The sequence below is a fragment of the Corapipo altera genome, unplaced genomic scaffold, assembly GCF_003945725.1.
Source record: "Corapipo altera isolate COAL_440 unplaced genomic scaffold, ASM394572v1 53, whole genome shotgun sequence".
Taxonomy (NCBI): domain Eukaryota; kingdom Metazoa; phylum Chordata; class Aves; order Passeriformes; family Pipridae; genus Corapipo; species Corapipo altera.
Window position 1 is genome coordinate 892,975 of NW_020884900.1, and position 14,043 is coordinate 907,017.

Here is a 14,043-nt window from a genome sequence, read left to right on the forward strand (position 1 = left end):
CTCTCTGCAGCAACACGGTGTGCTGTGAGCAAACACTGTGCTCACTGTTACCTGAAGCACAGAGGATTAGGCTGTGGCACCTAATTAAACAGAGTGGGATTGCTGAAACGTGCACCACCCACTTTGCTCCAGCCTCCCACGATCACAAAACAATGTCTGGAATTCTTTGAAATTACCACTCCTAGATGCAGTTTTTCCTTTGATGAGAGCATTTCATCAGAGTAATCCTGCTCTGGCTGGATTAGGTGCAGAGCGGGATAACATCTAATTTATTTTGCACCTCAGCTGCAATATTTCTTTTTTTACCATTCTCCACCTTGCCTTTGACAAACGACGTTCCTAAAGAAAATGCCACCTCTCTTCCTTACAGTGGCGCAGCGCTTGTCCTCAGGTGCTGTTAGGGCAGAAGTTCCCAAATTTACTGGATCAGCTTAAAGTTGCTTAAAGTTGCCCAGATCTCCCTCCCTGGGCCACCTCCTCGCCTCCCAGGCTTCAGTCCGTTTTCCTCAAGCTCCTGAGTTTTCCCGCTGGAGACAAGTACCCCGCACAGGAGGGCGGGCAGGGAGGGATGGTCTCACGCCGGTGGCACCCCGGGGCAGCGGAGGGGCCGGGGGTGGGCGCGGGGGAGGCGCCGGCCCCGGGCCGGGGGGGCGGGCGGAGGCAGCGCCCTTCCCGCAGCCCCGCACTCCCTCGCTCAGCCCCGGCATCAAGTTACAGAAAAACTACACCCTCGCAGCACCCCTATTTACATACAAATAACTGGAGTGCCTGCATTTATGTCACCATTCAAGAGGCTTGCCAAGGGAGGCTGTAATCCAATCAGCAGAAGCTTTAAAGGGATGTCTGCAGAGTGATTAAAAGGGGATTTTTGTTTGGTTTGGTTTTTTTTTTTAACTGTAGTCATTATTTTTCATTTTGTTTCATATTTGCAAAGAACTTTTAATCTGAGTTGAGAGGACAAAGATGCACATGTCCTAAAATACGTACGAAGAGATCAAGATGTTAAGAAGATCTCAGTTGTTGTGTGGAAAGCGAATATGACCCACAGGGATTAGTTTGCTTGTGCTGGTTTGGAGATTAAGTCTAAATCACTGCTTAAGGACTAATAGGACTAATAGGAATTCTTGGAAACACCAGGGAAAAAAAATCTTATAGACCAGACTGGTGAAAATGGCTTTCCAAAACAGTAAGACTTTTTTAAAGTTTCACTTGATGTATGATGTTTCTGTTTCGGGGTTTTGAATGCTTTTTGGGTATTATGAACATTTTAGCTTTTAAACTGTTACTTAAAATACTGGTTGTTGCTGGGCTGGAGGAGAAAGTTGGACTGTTTGTTTGCCGTTTGCAAAGCAGTAGCTGAAGGGGTATTTTTAGACTTGATTGTTAGTTTAAAACCAGAGCTCGCCTGTGGTTTCCTGAGTTTAGTGAATGGAAACTAGTCTAAACTCCTTGAATGAAAGCGGGAAACGGGAGTCTGGGGTTGGGAGTCACTTACCTTCGGGAATGCGCTGTTAAACTTCTCTGTTGTGCAACTTTTGCACACCTAAAACGCGTTCACAACAAAGGAGGAGAGTGAATGTCGGCAAGCAGTGAGTTTACAGGGAGCGTTCGCTCCTCTGTGCTGTTGAGGGAACAGGGGGGTAAAAAAAAATCCAACAACCGCAAAAGGCATATTTTGGACTTGCTCTGTCAACGCAGGAATGTAGGTTTGCATGATGTAATGGCATGCAAATGCTCCCCGCCGGGCAGCTGCTCCGTTAACCCTTTGCGGCGCCTGCCCGCCACTGCTAACATTTAACTTCCCTTGCTTCTTGTTTTTTTCTAAACCGACTAACGATCTCTTTCCCTGTGGGTGGATGGCCGCGTCCCACATGCTCCCGGCGGTTCCAGACGGGGTCCCGTCCGCCCGGGGGGCTCGGCCGGGGCTTCGCGGGCCCGGCTTTGTTCTGCGCCGCGGGGATGGGGATGGGCCGCATCGTCCTCGCCCTCCCCGGCTGCTGCCGGGGCGGAGAACGGGCTGCAGGAAGCACTGAGCTTCAGAAAATCAACCTGGGAGCGGGAAGAGGTTCTTAAAAAAAACCAAAACAAAAAAACAACAACCAAACTAATAAAAAAATGCTAGTGACAAAAATCCCTTTCTTCCATTCAAACTTAACAAAAGTTACTGAGAAATACCCAAGGTGGAAGGCGGGCCTCTTTTTTCACTCAGCCTCTGTTCCAGCTTGCTGCACTTTTCCGTACTGGTGGGCTAACAGGCTGTCTCTCACAGCCATCGGTTGGTTTGGTTTTGTTTGTTGGTTTGATGTTTTTATTTCCCACGTGGAACTATCTAACTTTATTTTGTTAGCTCGGGCATTTTTGATAAGGAAAGCAAAAGCATGTGTAATGATGCAAAGTACAGAAGAAGCCTTTAGCTTGCTGAAACGATTGGGCAAAAGTCATCCCTCGTATAACTTTATTGGATTTACGTCAAGGTGGAGTTCTGCTTCTTTCATTTGCCCCCCAATAAAAGTATTTTCTCAGGCCCATTCAGAGGGTAGATAATTAACATACTACGTGGAAAGAGCCTTAGGGAAAGTGGGGGTGACTGGATTGATTCCTTATTGGCGGGCAGAGAAGGGCGTTATGACTTGCTAAGCGCACAAACATTTACAATACGTGTAGCTCCTGATTTCATCCTGACTTCTGTACTGGCAGGTGAGGATGCAATGACAGGCGATACGGACAAATACCTCGGACCCCAGGATCTGAAAGAGCTGGGAGATGACTCTTTGCCTGCTGAAGGATACATGGGCTTTAGCCTGGGCGCCCGCTCGGCCAGGTATTGTGTTTGCTGTTTCTCATGTTCGCGCGTCACCACAGCTACAAGTTTCTACAAACCAAGCGCACTCTTTCACCCAATACTGGAGCCTCTTTTGAAATGAAGTAGAGGGGGTGTACTTCCTTTGAAGCATATGTTCATTGCAGGTTTGTTTCATATTCTTTATTCATGTTGGCTTCTTATGGCAGTGGTACGGAAAACTTAACTATTCACTTTTTCTGGTCTCTCTTCTTGCTCTGAACATCTCCCAGTCACCTCTTTTGCAACTGGTCTAGAGACTGATCCAGAGCAGACAGCAAAACCAGGTTTCTTTTCAGTGCTGCTGGCTCAGACTGATACTCACAGTAGAGGTGTTCTTAATGGGCTAATTTTGCTGAATAATGTAAACACCAGAAAAACTGAATGATAATCATTTTGCTATTTTGGTGCTTTTATTTCTTTAAAGGTGCTAGTAAATAATCCAAGCAAGAGAGACAATATTAAAGAAAAATTGCTCCTCCTCCCTCCCCCCCCCCCAAAAAAAAAATTAAGTTTACCCTAAATTTGTTGCAGAGTTTAATTTGACAGGGAATGGATTACATGTTACAAAAAAACAGGCCAAAGTTTCTGTGAACCTGGTAAAACATTGTAAACCTGATATGATGTCTGACTAATGTTAATTCCAGTTCAGGTGTTTCTAGATTGATGTTTTAGATTTCATATTTGAATGTTGCTAAAGCCTGAAGTGTGTGTTGCTCAAAACAATTAAAGCTGTATGAGCAGGGATTACTTCCATCGTTGTGGATTTGCAGTGTAGTTACTGACAGTTGAATTGTGCTGAAGCTAATAATTAAACCTCGTAAGCTGGAGCCCTGAGGACTTTTTCCTATGCTGTAGTTTAAAGATCTGTTTTAAAAACTGAGTTCATTGTCTAACAGCAAATGGCAGCTCCCATAAAGTAAAGCTTAGATGTCTAGCCTTCAGTCTTGTTTGCTATGGTCGCATTAGAAATGCAAGCATGCAGTGCAGATTTGCTCTTTAGTAGTCCCCAGCCATGTTTTGCTTGACTTACAATTTTTAGGGAAGTTCATAAGTATTTATGTGATACATACATTCATAAGAAATGCCAAAATGCATTTAAATAGTCCATTAGGTAGAAAATCAGCAAAACAAATCTGAAGGAAGAACCTTGTGTCATTGCAAATTGAATTAACAAAGCTGACGTGCTGCTTTTAAAGAGGAGCCGGCGCGAGCAAGGTCATCACACAGCACTCTCGGCTGTGTTCATTGCTGAAGCACGGCAGTGATGGTGGAGAGGGAGGTGCTCTGTGTGCAGAGCCGGGCACTGATTTACCTGACACCTCTGACTCATTACAGCCCTCTTCCTGCACGGAGCTGAGTGCTCCCTGTGCAGGTGGCAGGGCAGAGTTTCAGAGTCAAGATCTGTTAGTTAGATCTGAGGGTTCAACCCCACGTTTTCTTTGAGAGAAACCCAATATTCCCATGCTTCTGATTTTAGCAGTGCCATTACTATTTGTTGCTGCATAGCTCATTTTTTTGCATTGCACATGTTATGCTCAGAGGAGACAAATACAGTGGTTTTCCTGTGAAGTATTTTATTTAGCAAAAAAAAAAGTATTCTGTGGATGTATCTTACTGCTGATTCTGAGTGTAACATTAAGAAATGAACACATTAAATATATTAGCCATCCAGCCATAACATCTTGCTTTTCCTGTCTGATTCTTTGCTTTCTATTTCTCCTGTTTCTTTTCCACTGTAAATTGCTTTAGTCCAAAAGTCAGGTAAGAAGGCATGGCATCGTGTTACATCTTTCTCATCTTTTTTCTGCTGCCATTGCTTATTTTCATTTTATTCAGCATTAGAAAGTGACATGCTTTTATTTTTGGGAGTAGGGGGTGGATTCAACCTTAGAGAATATCCCTCTGTTATAACAAATGTAACTTAATTTCTTTATGCCCTTTATCATGTAAAAGTCTGCTTAACATATGCCTACAGTGTGTAATTAAGATCCCAGTTCTGCTTCCAGCACAAGGAGGAACGTGTGCTAAGGGACTAGAAGAATTCAGTTAGCAACTACTAAATGCATGAAAGATGTTGTAGAGTTTTAAGTCTGAAAAGTGTTGCTAGTTCAGAAGTGTAATATGTTGTTGGATGTTGCTTTGTATTAATTCACGTTTTTTACTACTTTATTTTTTGTCACGTAGCAAGCATGTCTAGGCCTGCAGCATGTTTTTAGCACATACCATAATGTACCTTCCAGGGTTAAATATAACACACTCCTACGTTGATTTAATTGCAACACATTCAGAGTGATCTTAGTTATTTCTAAATATTTCACCACGAACAAAATAACCCCCAAAACATCAGAATCTGGATTTAATAATCAATAAGCTAATTTTTTGTTCATTTCAAAATTATTACCCTTTCTTTCTAACTAAAGGAATAACTGGGGTGTTTTTAACAATGTCAAAAGTGGTTCAGCCACAAAGAAGATGGCAACATATAAAGCTTTCTCTTAGTTAAACCTGCTTCAGCAAGCTGAGCTTTATGGGCGGGTGCTGTAACCTACCCACAGCTACCCTGGGACCTGCCTTCATGGGTCTCCTTCCAGGATTAGGGCATGAAGATATTTATCAAAGTTCATCTAAATACTTGAATACACTTTTCTAGATCTATTCTAAAGCCACAGCATTACTGCCAAAGCAGTAAACATCTGTTGAGATTTTGCTTATGTATATTGTAGGGAAGAGGATATTTAACTATAGTCAAATACTTTTTATTCCATTTTCCCCCTTGTATTTATTTCAGAGATTATGTATATTTTGCCATCTTGTGCTATCCCTGGAAGTTGCATGTATTAATTTTTTTTATTTTTATTTTCTGTTCATCTCATTGTCACCTGCACTTTCTATGATAAATGGTAAATACAACAGCCTCCGCTCCTTCAGTTCGGATAGGTCCTACACATTGAACAGGAGTTCTTATGCCCGGGACAGCATGATGATTGAAGAGCTGCTGGTACCAGCAAAGGACCAGGTACGTGCTGTGTTTCTGCCACCGTGTAGTTGGGCTTCATATTTACAGGGGGTGAGTGTTCAGCCTTCTGTGTCTCCAGAGACTATCCCTGCTCTCTTAGCCATTGAAAAGGGGGAAGAAGGGAGCTGTGAGAAAGAAACTGTGGGGGTTACCACTTTGTGGTTTTGATCCTGCACGGGACAGGTGATGGGGTCCCAAACCAAATGAGTCTTTTAAGGGACCAGGTATGTTTCTTAGAATGGGGCTGGTCATTTGCTGAAGTCACTGGGAGCATGTGTGACCTAATGCTACGTGTGTCTTTAGAGTGCTTTGATAAGCTGAGAGCAACGTGTTTTACACTGAGCAACCTTTGTATCAGGTAGACTGGGAATTACTATTGCCTGTTCTGTCCACATGGAGGGGATTCCAATTCCTGTCCTTGTTTTTCCACCCTTGGGAACAATTTGGCCTTGCAAAGATTAAGTTGTCTGGTCAGTTTATGTATCTTTCAAATGCTTGTGCAATGACTAATTCCATGAAAGCAGAATCTTTTGACCTGATTCTAGCATGGGAAGGTCTTTCCAAAAGCTAATGCTGGGGATGACGGTGTACTATATACTTTGTTTGTGAGTTCCTCAGCATTTTCCTTGGTAGACTTGTTTCAGATTTTCAAACCTAACTGAATTACTCAAGAGTTTCTGGTTGCACTGAAGTCAGAGATCTGCTAGGAAGCTGAATAAAAATTCATATAAAAATCTTTATTTGGGAGCGGTGAAAGGATTGTGTAGTGGAACTGTTGTTCATGTCCTGGAAGAGCATAAGGTGGATTGTAACGAAACTGAGGTTTCCTGCTGCTGTTTTCACAGAGGAGTGTTCCTACACTGGGGGGTTATTGATCTCAGAGGATATTTTCATGAGGGAAAAGGTCGACAGAGCAGGACTTATGCATTTTAAACCTTGTTTGTATTAGTCTGTAAATTCAAGTGTAATGTAAGTTACCCAGTTTTACTACAGCTTTTACATGCAGTTTTGGTAGCATTATGAGAATGGCAGAAATTGGATTCTGTTTTAGCAAAATGTTTATTATTAAATTGTTACTTTCAAGTGAAATGCTGTAAACCATCAATAACCTTAATTTGCAACAGCCAGCTCCAGAGAGTTTCTAAAGCTTGCATAGCAGTGATTTTGTGGTTTCGTTTGGTTTGAAGTCAGGAAACAAAATCTATAACTACTGGCACTGGGGACGAGAAATTATATGTCAGGGCTGAGAACCTAAAGTTGCTTTGATGCCTCCTAATCCTAAGACTTCATTAAGTGTTCTTGATATGATGGAAATTTCAGAGGAGAGGAAGACTCTTCAGTCTAAGAATATATTGCATTGTTTTATGATTCTGGCCATTTTTGTGATTACTGTGAAAGTACCACTTATCTGTATGTGGAAGTGTTGTAGTGACACCTCACCAAGTACAGGATCTCTGCTTCAGGGCAAACTTCATATTCTCTGGGAGCTGTCATGGACCTCTCTCCTTTCTGTGGAAGATCTCTTACAGTGCTGGCTCTTGAGCTGACAAGGCAACAGATTCTAGTGCTGGTGCTGAGCAGCAGTGTAGGCTGTATCCATTGCATTTATAATCTCTGTGTTTTTGTGATTCCAGTTTTTGTCCTGCAGTGTTTGTGCAATTATTGCAGTTCAGCACTGGTCCAAATTTGTCATGTAAAATGAAGCCAGGCTGGAGGCCTGGTTGTCAGTCTAGCTGGGAATGTTATTCTAATCTTAATACTTTAGATAAACTTTAGGTATCTCATGTCCAGGAGGGGATCAGGAACAGGAAAGGTTGTAGTGGGAAAAAAAAACCAGTTCTGTCTTGAGAAGTTAGTAAAGCCATGATTCTCTGAAAAACAAACAACATAAACCCAGCAAACTATCTTCATGAAAAAGGAAGCCCAGCTAAAAATTTCTGATATGGTTTCTGCAAACTTCAGTGTCCTGACAAAAATATATCCGTCTTCTGGAATTTCTGTTCTTCAGCCCAGCCCTAAATTTACAGCACTTTGGCAGAAGCAAGACTGCATTTGGGAGATGGAGAATACCTCTACCTTTCCTTCTCATGCTTCTATACATTGACAGGGTTCTAGATAATCTCTGCTATGGCAGTAGAAAGGAGGGGAAGAAAACCACCAAATTGTGTTCCACTAGTGGAATTCATAGGAACAAAGAACACTGTGGGTCAAAACCAATGTCCTAAAAGTCCATCTGGAAACTGAGAGGAATTAAAACTGTTTTGGGAATCACACTGCTTTGAAGCAGAGTGATCCATTGCCTAACTGCATATGCCATTTCCTCTGATTTTGTACATCTCAGACCTGTCTGGAGTTCATGGCAAGAGCAAAGTCTCAGAGTAATGGGAATTGATTTTATCACAAAAAACAGTATATAAAAGAGTAAGGAGCATTTGTCAACCTCTCAATCAGGTTAAAATAGAAGATCCCATGGTCACCTCTCCCCAGGATCACTGGGAGACTTGGGAGCGTGAAAAGAAACAAATGAGGAAGATTTGAAATCATTCTTTACTGAACCTCACTGCCAGCATAACACATCGAGTGTCAGAGAAGAGTTTCTAATAATTCCTTAGAAGTCATGATATTCTCCACTGTTTGCATTTGGTAGTTTATTCCTGACCCTGTTCAACAGAGAAGTCTGAATCCAGGCCACACTGTACCTCATAACCTGGCTGGGCAAAGTTAAAATTTCTGTGTCCTGGTGTGTTACCTTGGATGCAGCAACTCAGACTAAATCCAAATGACTTTCTTCATGGAATAATTTACATCAACCTCTGAATTTAATCAGCCAAAGGCAGGATGACTCAAGCTGTCCATTAAATAGCAGCTTGCTGAATCACTTCAGTCTGGATAAATTCATCTGGGAGGAAGCATAAATTCTTCTGTTTGCTGAACTCTGATATTGCACAGTTATGCAAGCAGCAGGATCCTTGCCAGCAGAGCCATCAGTATTTTTATATACACATTTGCATCTAAGGCTGCCACACCCTTTAGCAATGCATAGTTAATCTCCCTCGGTCCAGGGAGGTCCAGTGATTTGTTGCTCCTGATAGTGTACCATCTTCTGGACTGCTTATATTGCAATTTAAGACAGGAAGATTTTTTGCCTGCCTGGAAAATCCAGCACCTCAAGAGCTTGAAAAAATGAGAAGCACAGATGTGTGCTGTGTGTAAGATGCATGTGTCCTGCTATTAGCTTTTCCTACTCTGTTCCTCTGCCAAAATTATTGGCTGCAGCCTTTAGGTTTTTGCTCGCTCTAAATATGTCCAAAAGATCTGTTTGAGTGCACTTGATCAGAAAGGAATGCTTTCAAACAGTAGTTACCTGGTGTCGAGACCATAATCTCAGGACAAAGAAAGACCAAGGCAAACCGGCAGCACAGCCGTGAGCATAGGAACACCTCTGTCTAGCAGAGGTTATTTTGGAGCGATGATATTTCCTTGGAACTTATATGGCCCTGTGTTTAGTTTTCTATGTCACACTGCTAAAGGAACATTAGCATTTTTCATCTATAGGAAACCTGACCCCACGTTTATTTGTTGATGTGTAGTGATGTTTATTTGTTGGTGTGGTGCATGCCGGGGCCTCAGTGCAGTAACACCGTTATGCCTTAGCAGGCATTTCAGTGGCAAACACCAAATTGTGCTGTTCCTTTTGGCACATTTCGTTGTTTTGTCCTACTTTTGATGATAACGTTGATCAGTGAGCAAGTAATACATTTATTTTTGTTTATCTAAATATTTACAATGCCTAAGACAAACTGTCTGAATCTTACACTGTTTGGTATCAAAAGCAATAACGTGCTCAGTATGAGCTCTTACAAATCATTTGGAATAGCAGAAATCCACAGCATTTCTCAGGAAATGCAGGAGAATCTCTGATGTCCTTTTGGAAAGACTTAGAAAACTGTCTTCATTAAACTAATGGTACTAATTAAATCCACTGTGGTTGCTTAATTGTCGTTGCTTTAAGAGCATTCATTTTATCTTTTTGTTTGTTGGTGTATTTTGGTGTTTAACACATGCAAGTTTTCCCTTTATTGTTGTTGTCTATGTTTGAACCATCAGGCCTCACATACATATATTACAGCACAAAGTTCAACAAAAGATCCTTAATAAAAGTGTTAAGGTATGGAAAGGAGGAGACATGGAGCCATGTGGCACCGTGTTTGATGGATGACAGAGCGAAGTCGTACCCTGCAAAGATTTCTATTGATTGGCAGTAAGTTATAGTGTCAGTGGTTTTTTGGAAGGAAACCTGGGATGCTCATCTCTAATAAAAGAAATGGCTAAAAAGTGAAGCTTTTTGGAAACCCCAGAGTGATGGGAGGGTTGCACATCCTGGCCAACAACACAGCACTGTCTGCCTGCTTATCTTGTGGAAGCTTCTCAACGGAAGTATTTTTGTGTGTTTACGACTGACTCTGCCGGATTTACTACTAATGCTAATATTTCTGTTCGACATCATGAATTTGCACTACCACTATGTGTCAGCATATAAAAGAACCAGGCAGAAATAATAAAACTTCCCTGTGTAGAAGTGTATGCTTGGCTCAGGTTTGACTTGAACTCACTGAATTTGATTTGAAAACAGCCCATGAGGTTTTAGTCTAAATAGACTTTGCTCTCTCTAGATGCATTTACCTCTAAGCAGCGAACAACCTACTTACAGGAAACACTGACATCTTTAACACCACCTTGAGTGAAGATTGTGTGTTGCATGACAGCTTCCTGACTTACTTTTATTGATGTAATTTCTGATGGTGCTTCTTAAATTATGGAGAAGCTTTCATACCACCCTGGAAATAGGGGCAAACAGTGTTTGAAGATTGAATTTGTTTGATTTCGTAGGATGAAGGAAACAAAATAAAAAAAGTGTATTTTACTAAAATGGCTTTGCTGCACAATAAGAGGATTTTTAGGGTGAGAGCATGTTGCAGAGCACAGGATACAGGAATGTGCATGTGTGTGTCTATGGGCAGCAGCAAGAAACAAATTACACCTCAGTGTCTGTCAGGTGGGGTAGTTAATTATAGCACCAGTGTTCCAGCGCTTCACAGGGTTAAAGCTATTTTTATAGAGGTGAGTAGGGGCAGTGGCACTCCAGAAAACAGGTCTCATGTTGGTTGTATGTGTATGAAGACAAACTCCCCTCCCACTGGGAACTCACTGGTGCATTCACAGCTTCAGTGAAACTCTCAGTGAAGTTATTCACAGGTTCTACTTGAACAAAGATCTATCCAATGGCATCTTCTGAGGGGGAATATTATACTGCCTGTCTGCATGGTGTATGATTGCAGTACAAATGGTAATATATTTTTCAATCTTTTTAACCTGGCACAGGTAAGTGAATACCGGAGAGACACGTTGTTGAAACCAAAGGAGATGTGAAAAGTGGGCAAAAAGAATGTTTTAAAGAGACATAAGATGAGTTTATGTGTGTATTCTGTGTTATTCTTACAGGATTTCCAGCATATATCATTTGTCAGCACTGCTATATGAAAAGGACTAGTCTAAATTTAATATAATTATATCAACAAGCTTGTATTTAAGACAAGTGTTTTAATGTTAATTTTAAATTTAAATTTATCTTTTTTTTTTTTTAATTTTGTTTTGAAGCACCTGACGTTTCAAAGGGAGTTTGATTCTGATTCTCTCAGGCACTATAGCTGGGCTGCAGACACCTTGGACAATGTTAACCTTGTTTCCAGTCCCATCCATTCTGGGTAGGTCACTTAACAGTTTTCTTTTATCTTTAGATGTGGAAGTGTATTGTTAGCTGAAGAATACAGCCTGCTGTGATGGTTGATAACATGCCTGTTCCTGCTCCACTCAAAGCCAGTGGCAAAATTCACACTGACTTCAAGGAGGGTGCTTAATAACAGGAGTCAGTCCAAATTCTTGCATATCAAACCACAAACTTGCGTCTGCACTTAATTTTCTGAATGCCAAAACATTGTAATCCCACAGACTTCTCTTTGATTGTTCAGTTTTGCTTTTTCTGTTGCTTATGCTTTGCTTTAAGTGTCATAAGCTGATTTTGTTTGAATTGCATTAAATTATTTGGAATATGAAATCAGAGATATAATGTTATGCTTTCTGTTCCTTCACAGAGTAAAAAATGGGGAGATTTAATTTGACCTCTTATTTATACCTCCAAACTCCTGCCCAGTCTCCAATATCTGTATTTTGATTTTAGTGGTACTATTTATTTACTTATGAGTCATCACTGTAATTTAGATGCTTCTTGACAGTACCACATAGACTTGATTTAAATACACTAGTAGTGATGTCTGAATGCATATTGTAAAAATTTACAAATTAATGGGTAAGGAATCTTTGCATATTTGATTGTCTGTTGTAAATATTTGTTGTTTAATTTTTGAGATCAGGACACAAAATTACATATCTTTTTTAATTTACTTCTCCGTTTTGTGACTAATTACATTCTTATCATAAAAATGAGTGCAGCACATATCAAAATATTTCAGTTCTGATATAGCAGCAAGTCCCACAAATCTAAAGCAACAGTCCCACAATACACATCTGCTTCTGCTGAAGAGATCTATACAACGGTGGATTTTTTGGTCCTTACCTGCACTTTTGATCAGTGCTAGCACTGAAATGTCAAGAATTGCAGTATGAAAAGCTGAAGTCTGTTGGTTATCACAGAACAATGTCAGCAAAGAACCTCAGAGAGCTGGCAGCCCACCCCTTTGCAGTACTGCAGGATAAAATGTAGGCAAGTAATTCCTGAAATATGTTTAATGTCTTAATAATCACTAAAAATAAGAGATAGTCCACCAGGTTCAGGAGTTCGCTATCTTTTGTTATAGGATTCTTTCCCTGACAGCCAACATTTTTTTGCCGCAGATTAAGCCTATTTTCTGTCATATCCATGGTGGTCATGGAGAACAATATCTTATTGGTCTTTTAACAATTGTTTTCTATGTCAGAAGACATGTAGTCCTGTCTTTTAGACTCAAATGTCCCAACTCCTCCCAGGTGGTGCTGTCCACATTTCAGCACATCCTTGCTGCTCTCCCCCGGCTCTCTCAGGTCATTCATGACACTCCTAACACATTTAAGCAATCCCATAGTGAGATTTTGGTAACTGCAATTTTTGTTGGTGAATGTTTGTGATCTGCTAGAATTTCTTGGCTCTTTTCTGAAATTCTGCATTTTGGTTATTTGTTTCTGTTTGGTGCTTGTGTGTTTGACTTCTTCCCTCTGTTACTATTTACCTTTATGATATTTCAGTTTGTTGGTTGCAGACCCTTTTTCCATTTTTGCAGTCTGATCCTGTATGCCAAAGACTTTTCAGACCTTCTTTCTGTGTTGATATCATGAATGAAAACCTTTCCAGGGCAGCAGAGTGAAATCTGCAGTTGAAGTTCCCTTTCAGTGTAACAGTAAAGCACGGATGGTATCTCTTTTGAGGTAACTTCTCAGGTGATTGTCTGCTCACCTTATCTATTCTGAACCTGAATTACCAAGACAGTACTTCCACGTATCAAAGAAGGAAGTCAGGTTCATTTGACATTAATTACTCTTGCCACTGATATACTGGTTTGCTTTTATTTTGAGGACTGGTGGTAGGCAAGGTGTAATATCTTGATTAATTATCTTGATCCTTTAGGCCCTTATAGATTGAGCATTAAATAATTTACTCCTGAATGTTTCTGGTAATTGAGATTAGATTGATTGGTCCAAAATTTTCTGGTTTCTTTTCATCCTGATACAAAATAGGTCTGATGTTTGAATCCTGCCACTCCTCTGGGGCAGTACTTTCTGCCCTTAGGTCTTCAGCATGCTCACTAATGGTTCCAGCCCTCCAAAACGTTTATTCTGTGGACATGGGATCTTTCACATCAGCTCCTTCAGATCTGCTCCTTTGGTACATGAGTCCTTACTAGTGCAGAGGTGATCTTTGCTGCCCAGAGGGGAAGGGCTACAGACCTGCAGCAGGGGAGCAAATTGTGGGGTTGCAGAGGAGGGAGAGGAGAGAGATTCTCCAAACAGGTATAAATCAAAATATTTTCCAAACAGGTACAGCTTTTCCAACCCATATTTCTCATTTGACCTATCAAGTGCATCAGAAACGATGCTCTGATGATTCAGTTCCTTTGTTAAGAAAAAAAAAACA

At 41.0% G+C, this 14,043-nt stretch overlaps 1 protein-coding gene across 5 annotated transcripts in view; it reads left to right on the plus strand.

Moving 5' to 3' along the window:
• The window catches only part of ANK3 (ankyrin 3), a 206,066-nt gene that overhangs the window by 127,959 nt on the left and 64,064 nt on the right, over positions 1-14,043 (plus strand). For 4 of the 5 annotated variants that reach the window (XM_027649512.1, XM_027649511.1, XM_027649510.1 and 1 more), the window contains exons 25-28: positions 2,698-2,821; positions 4,592-4,603; positions 5,756-5,858; positions 11,517-11,623. In XM_027649512.1, the coding sequence (XP_027505313.1) occupies positions 2,698-2,821; positions 4,592-4,603; positions 5,756-5,858; positions 11,517-11,623 (346 nt within the window). The remainder of the gene's footprint in view (positions 1-2,697; positions 2,822-4,591; positions 4,604-5,755; positions 5,859-11,516; positions 11,624-14,043) is intronic. The other variant, XM_027649513.1, reaches the window with a different exon arrangement.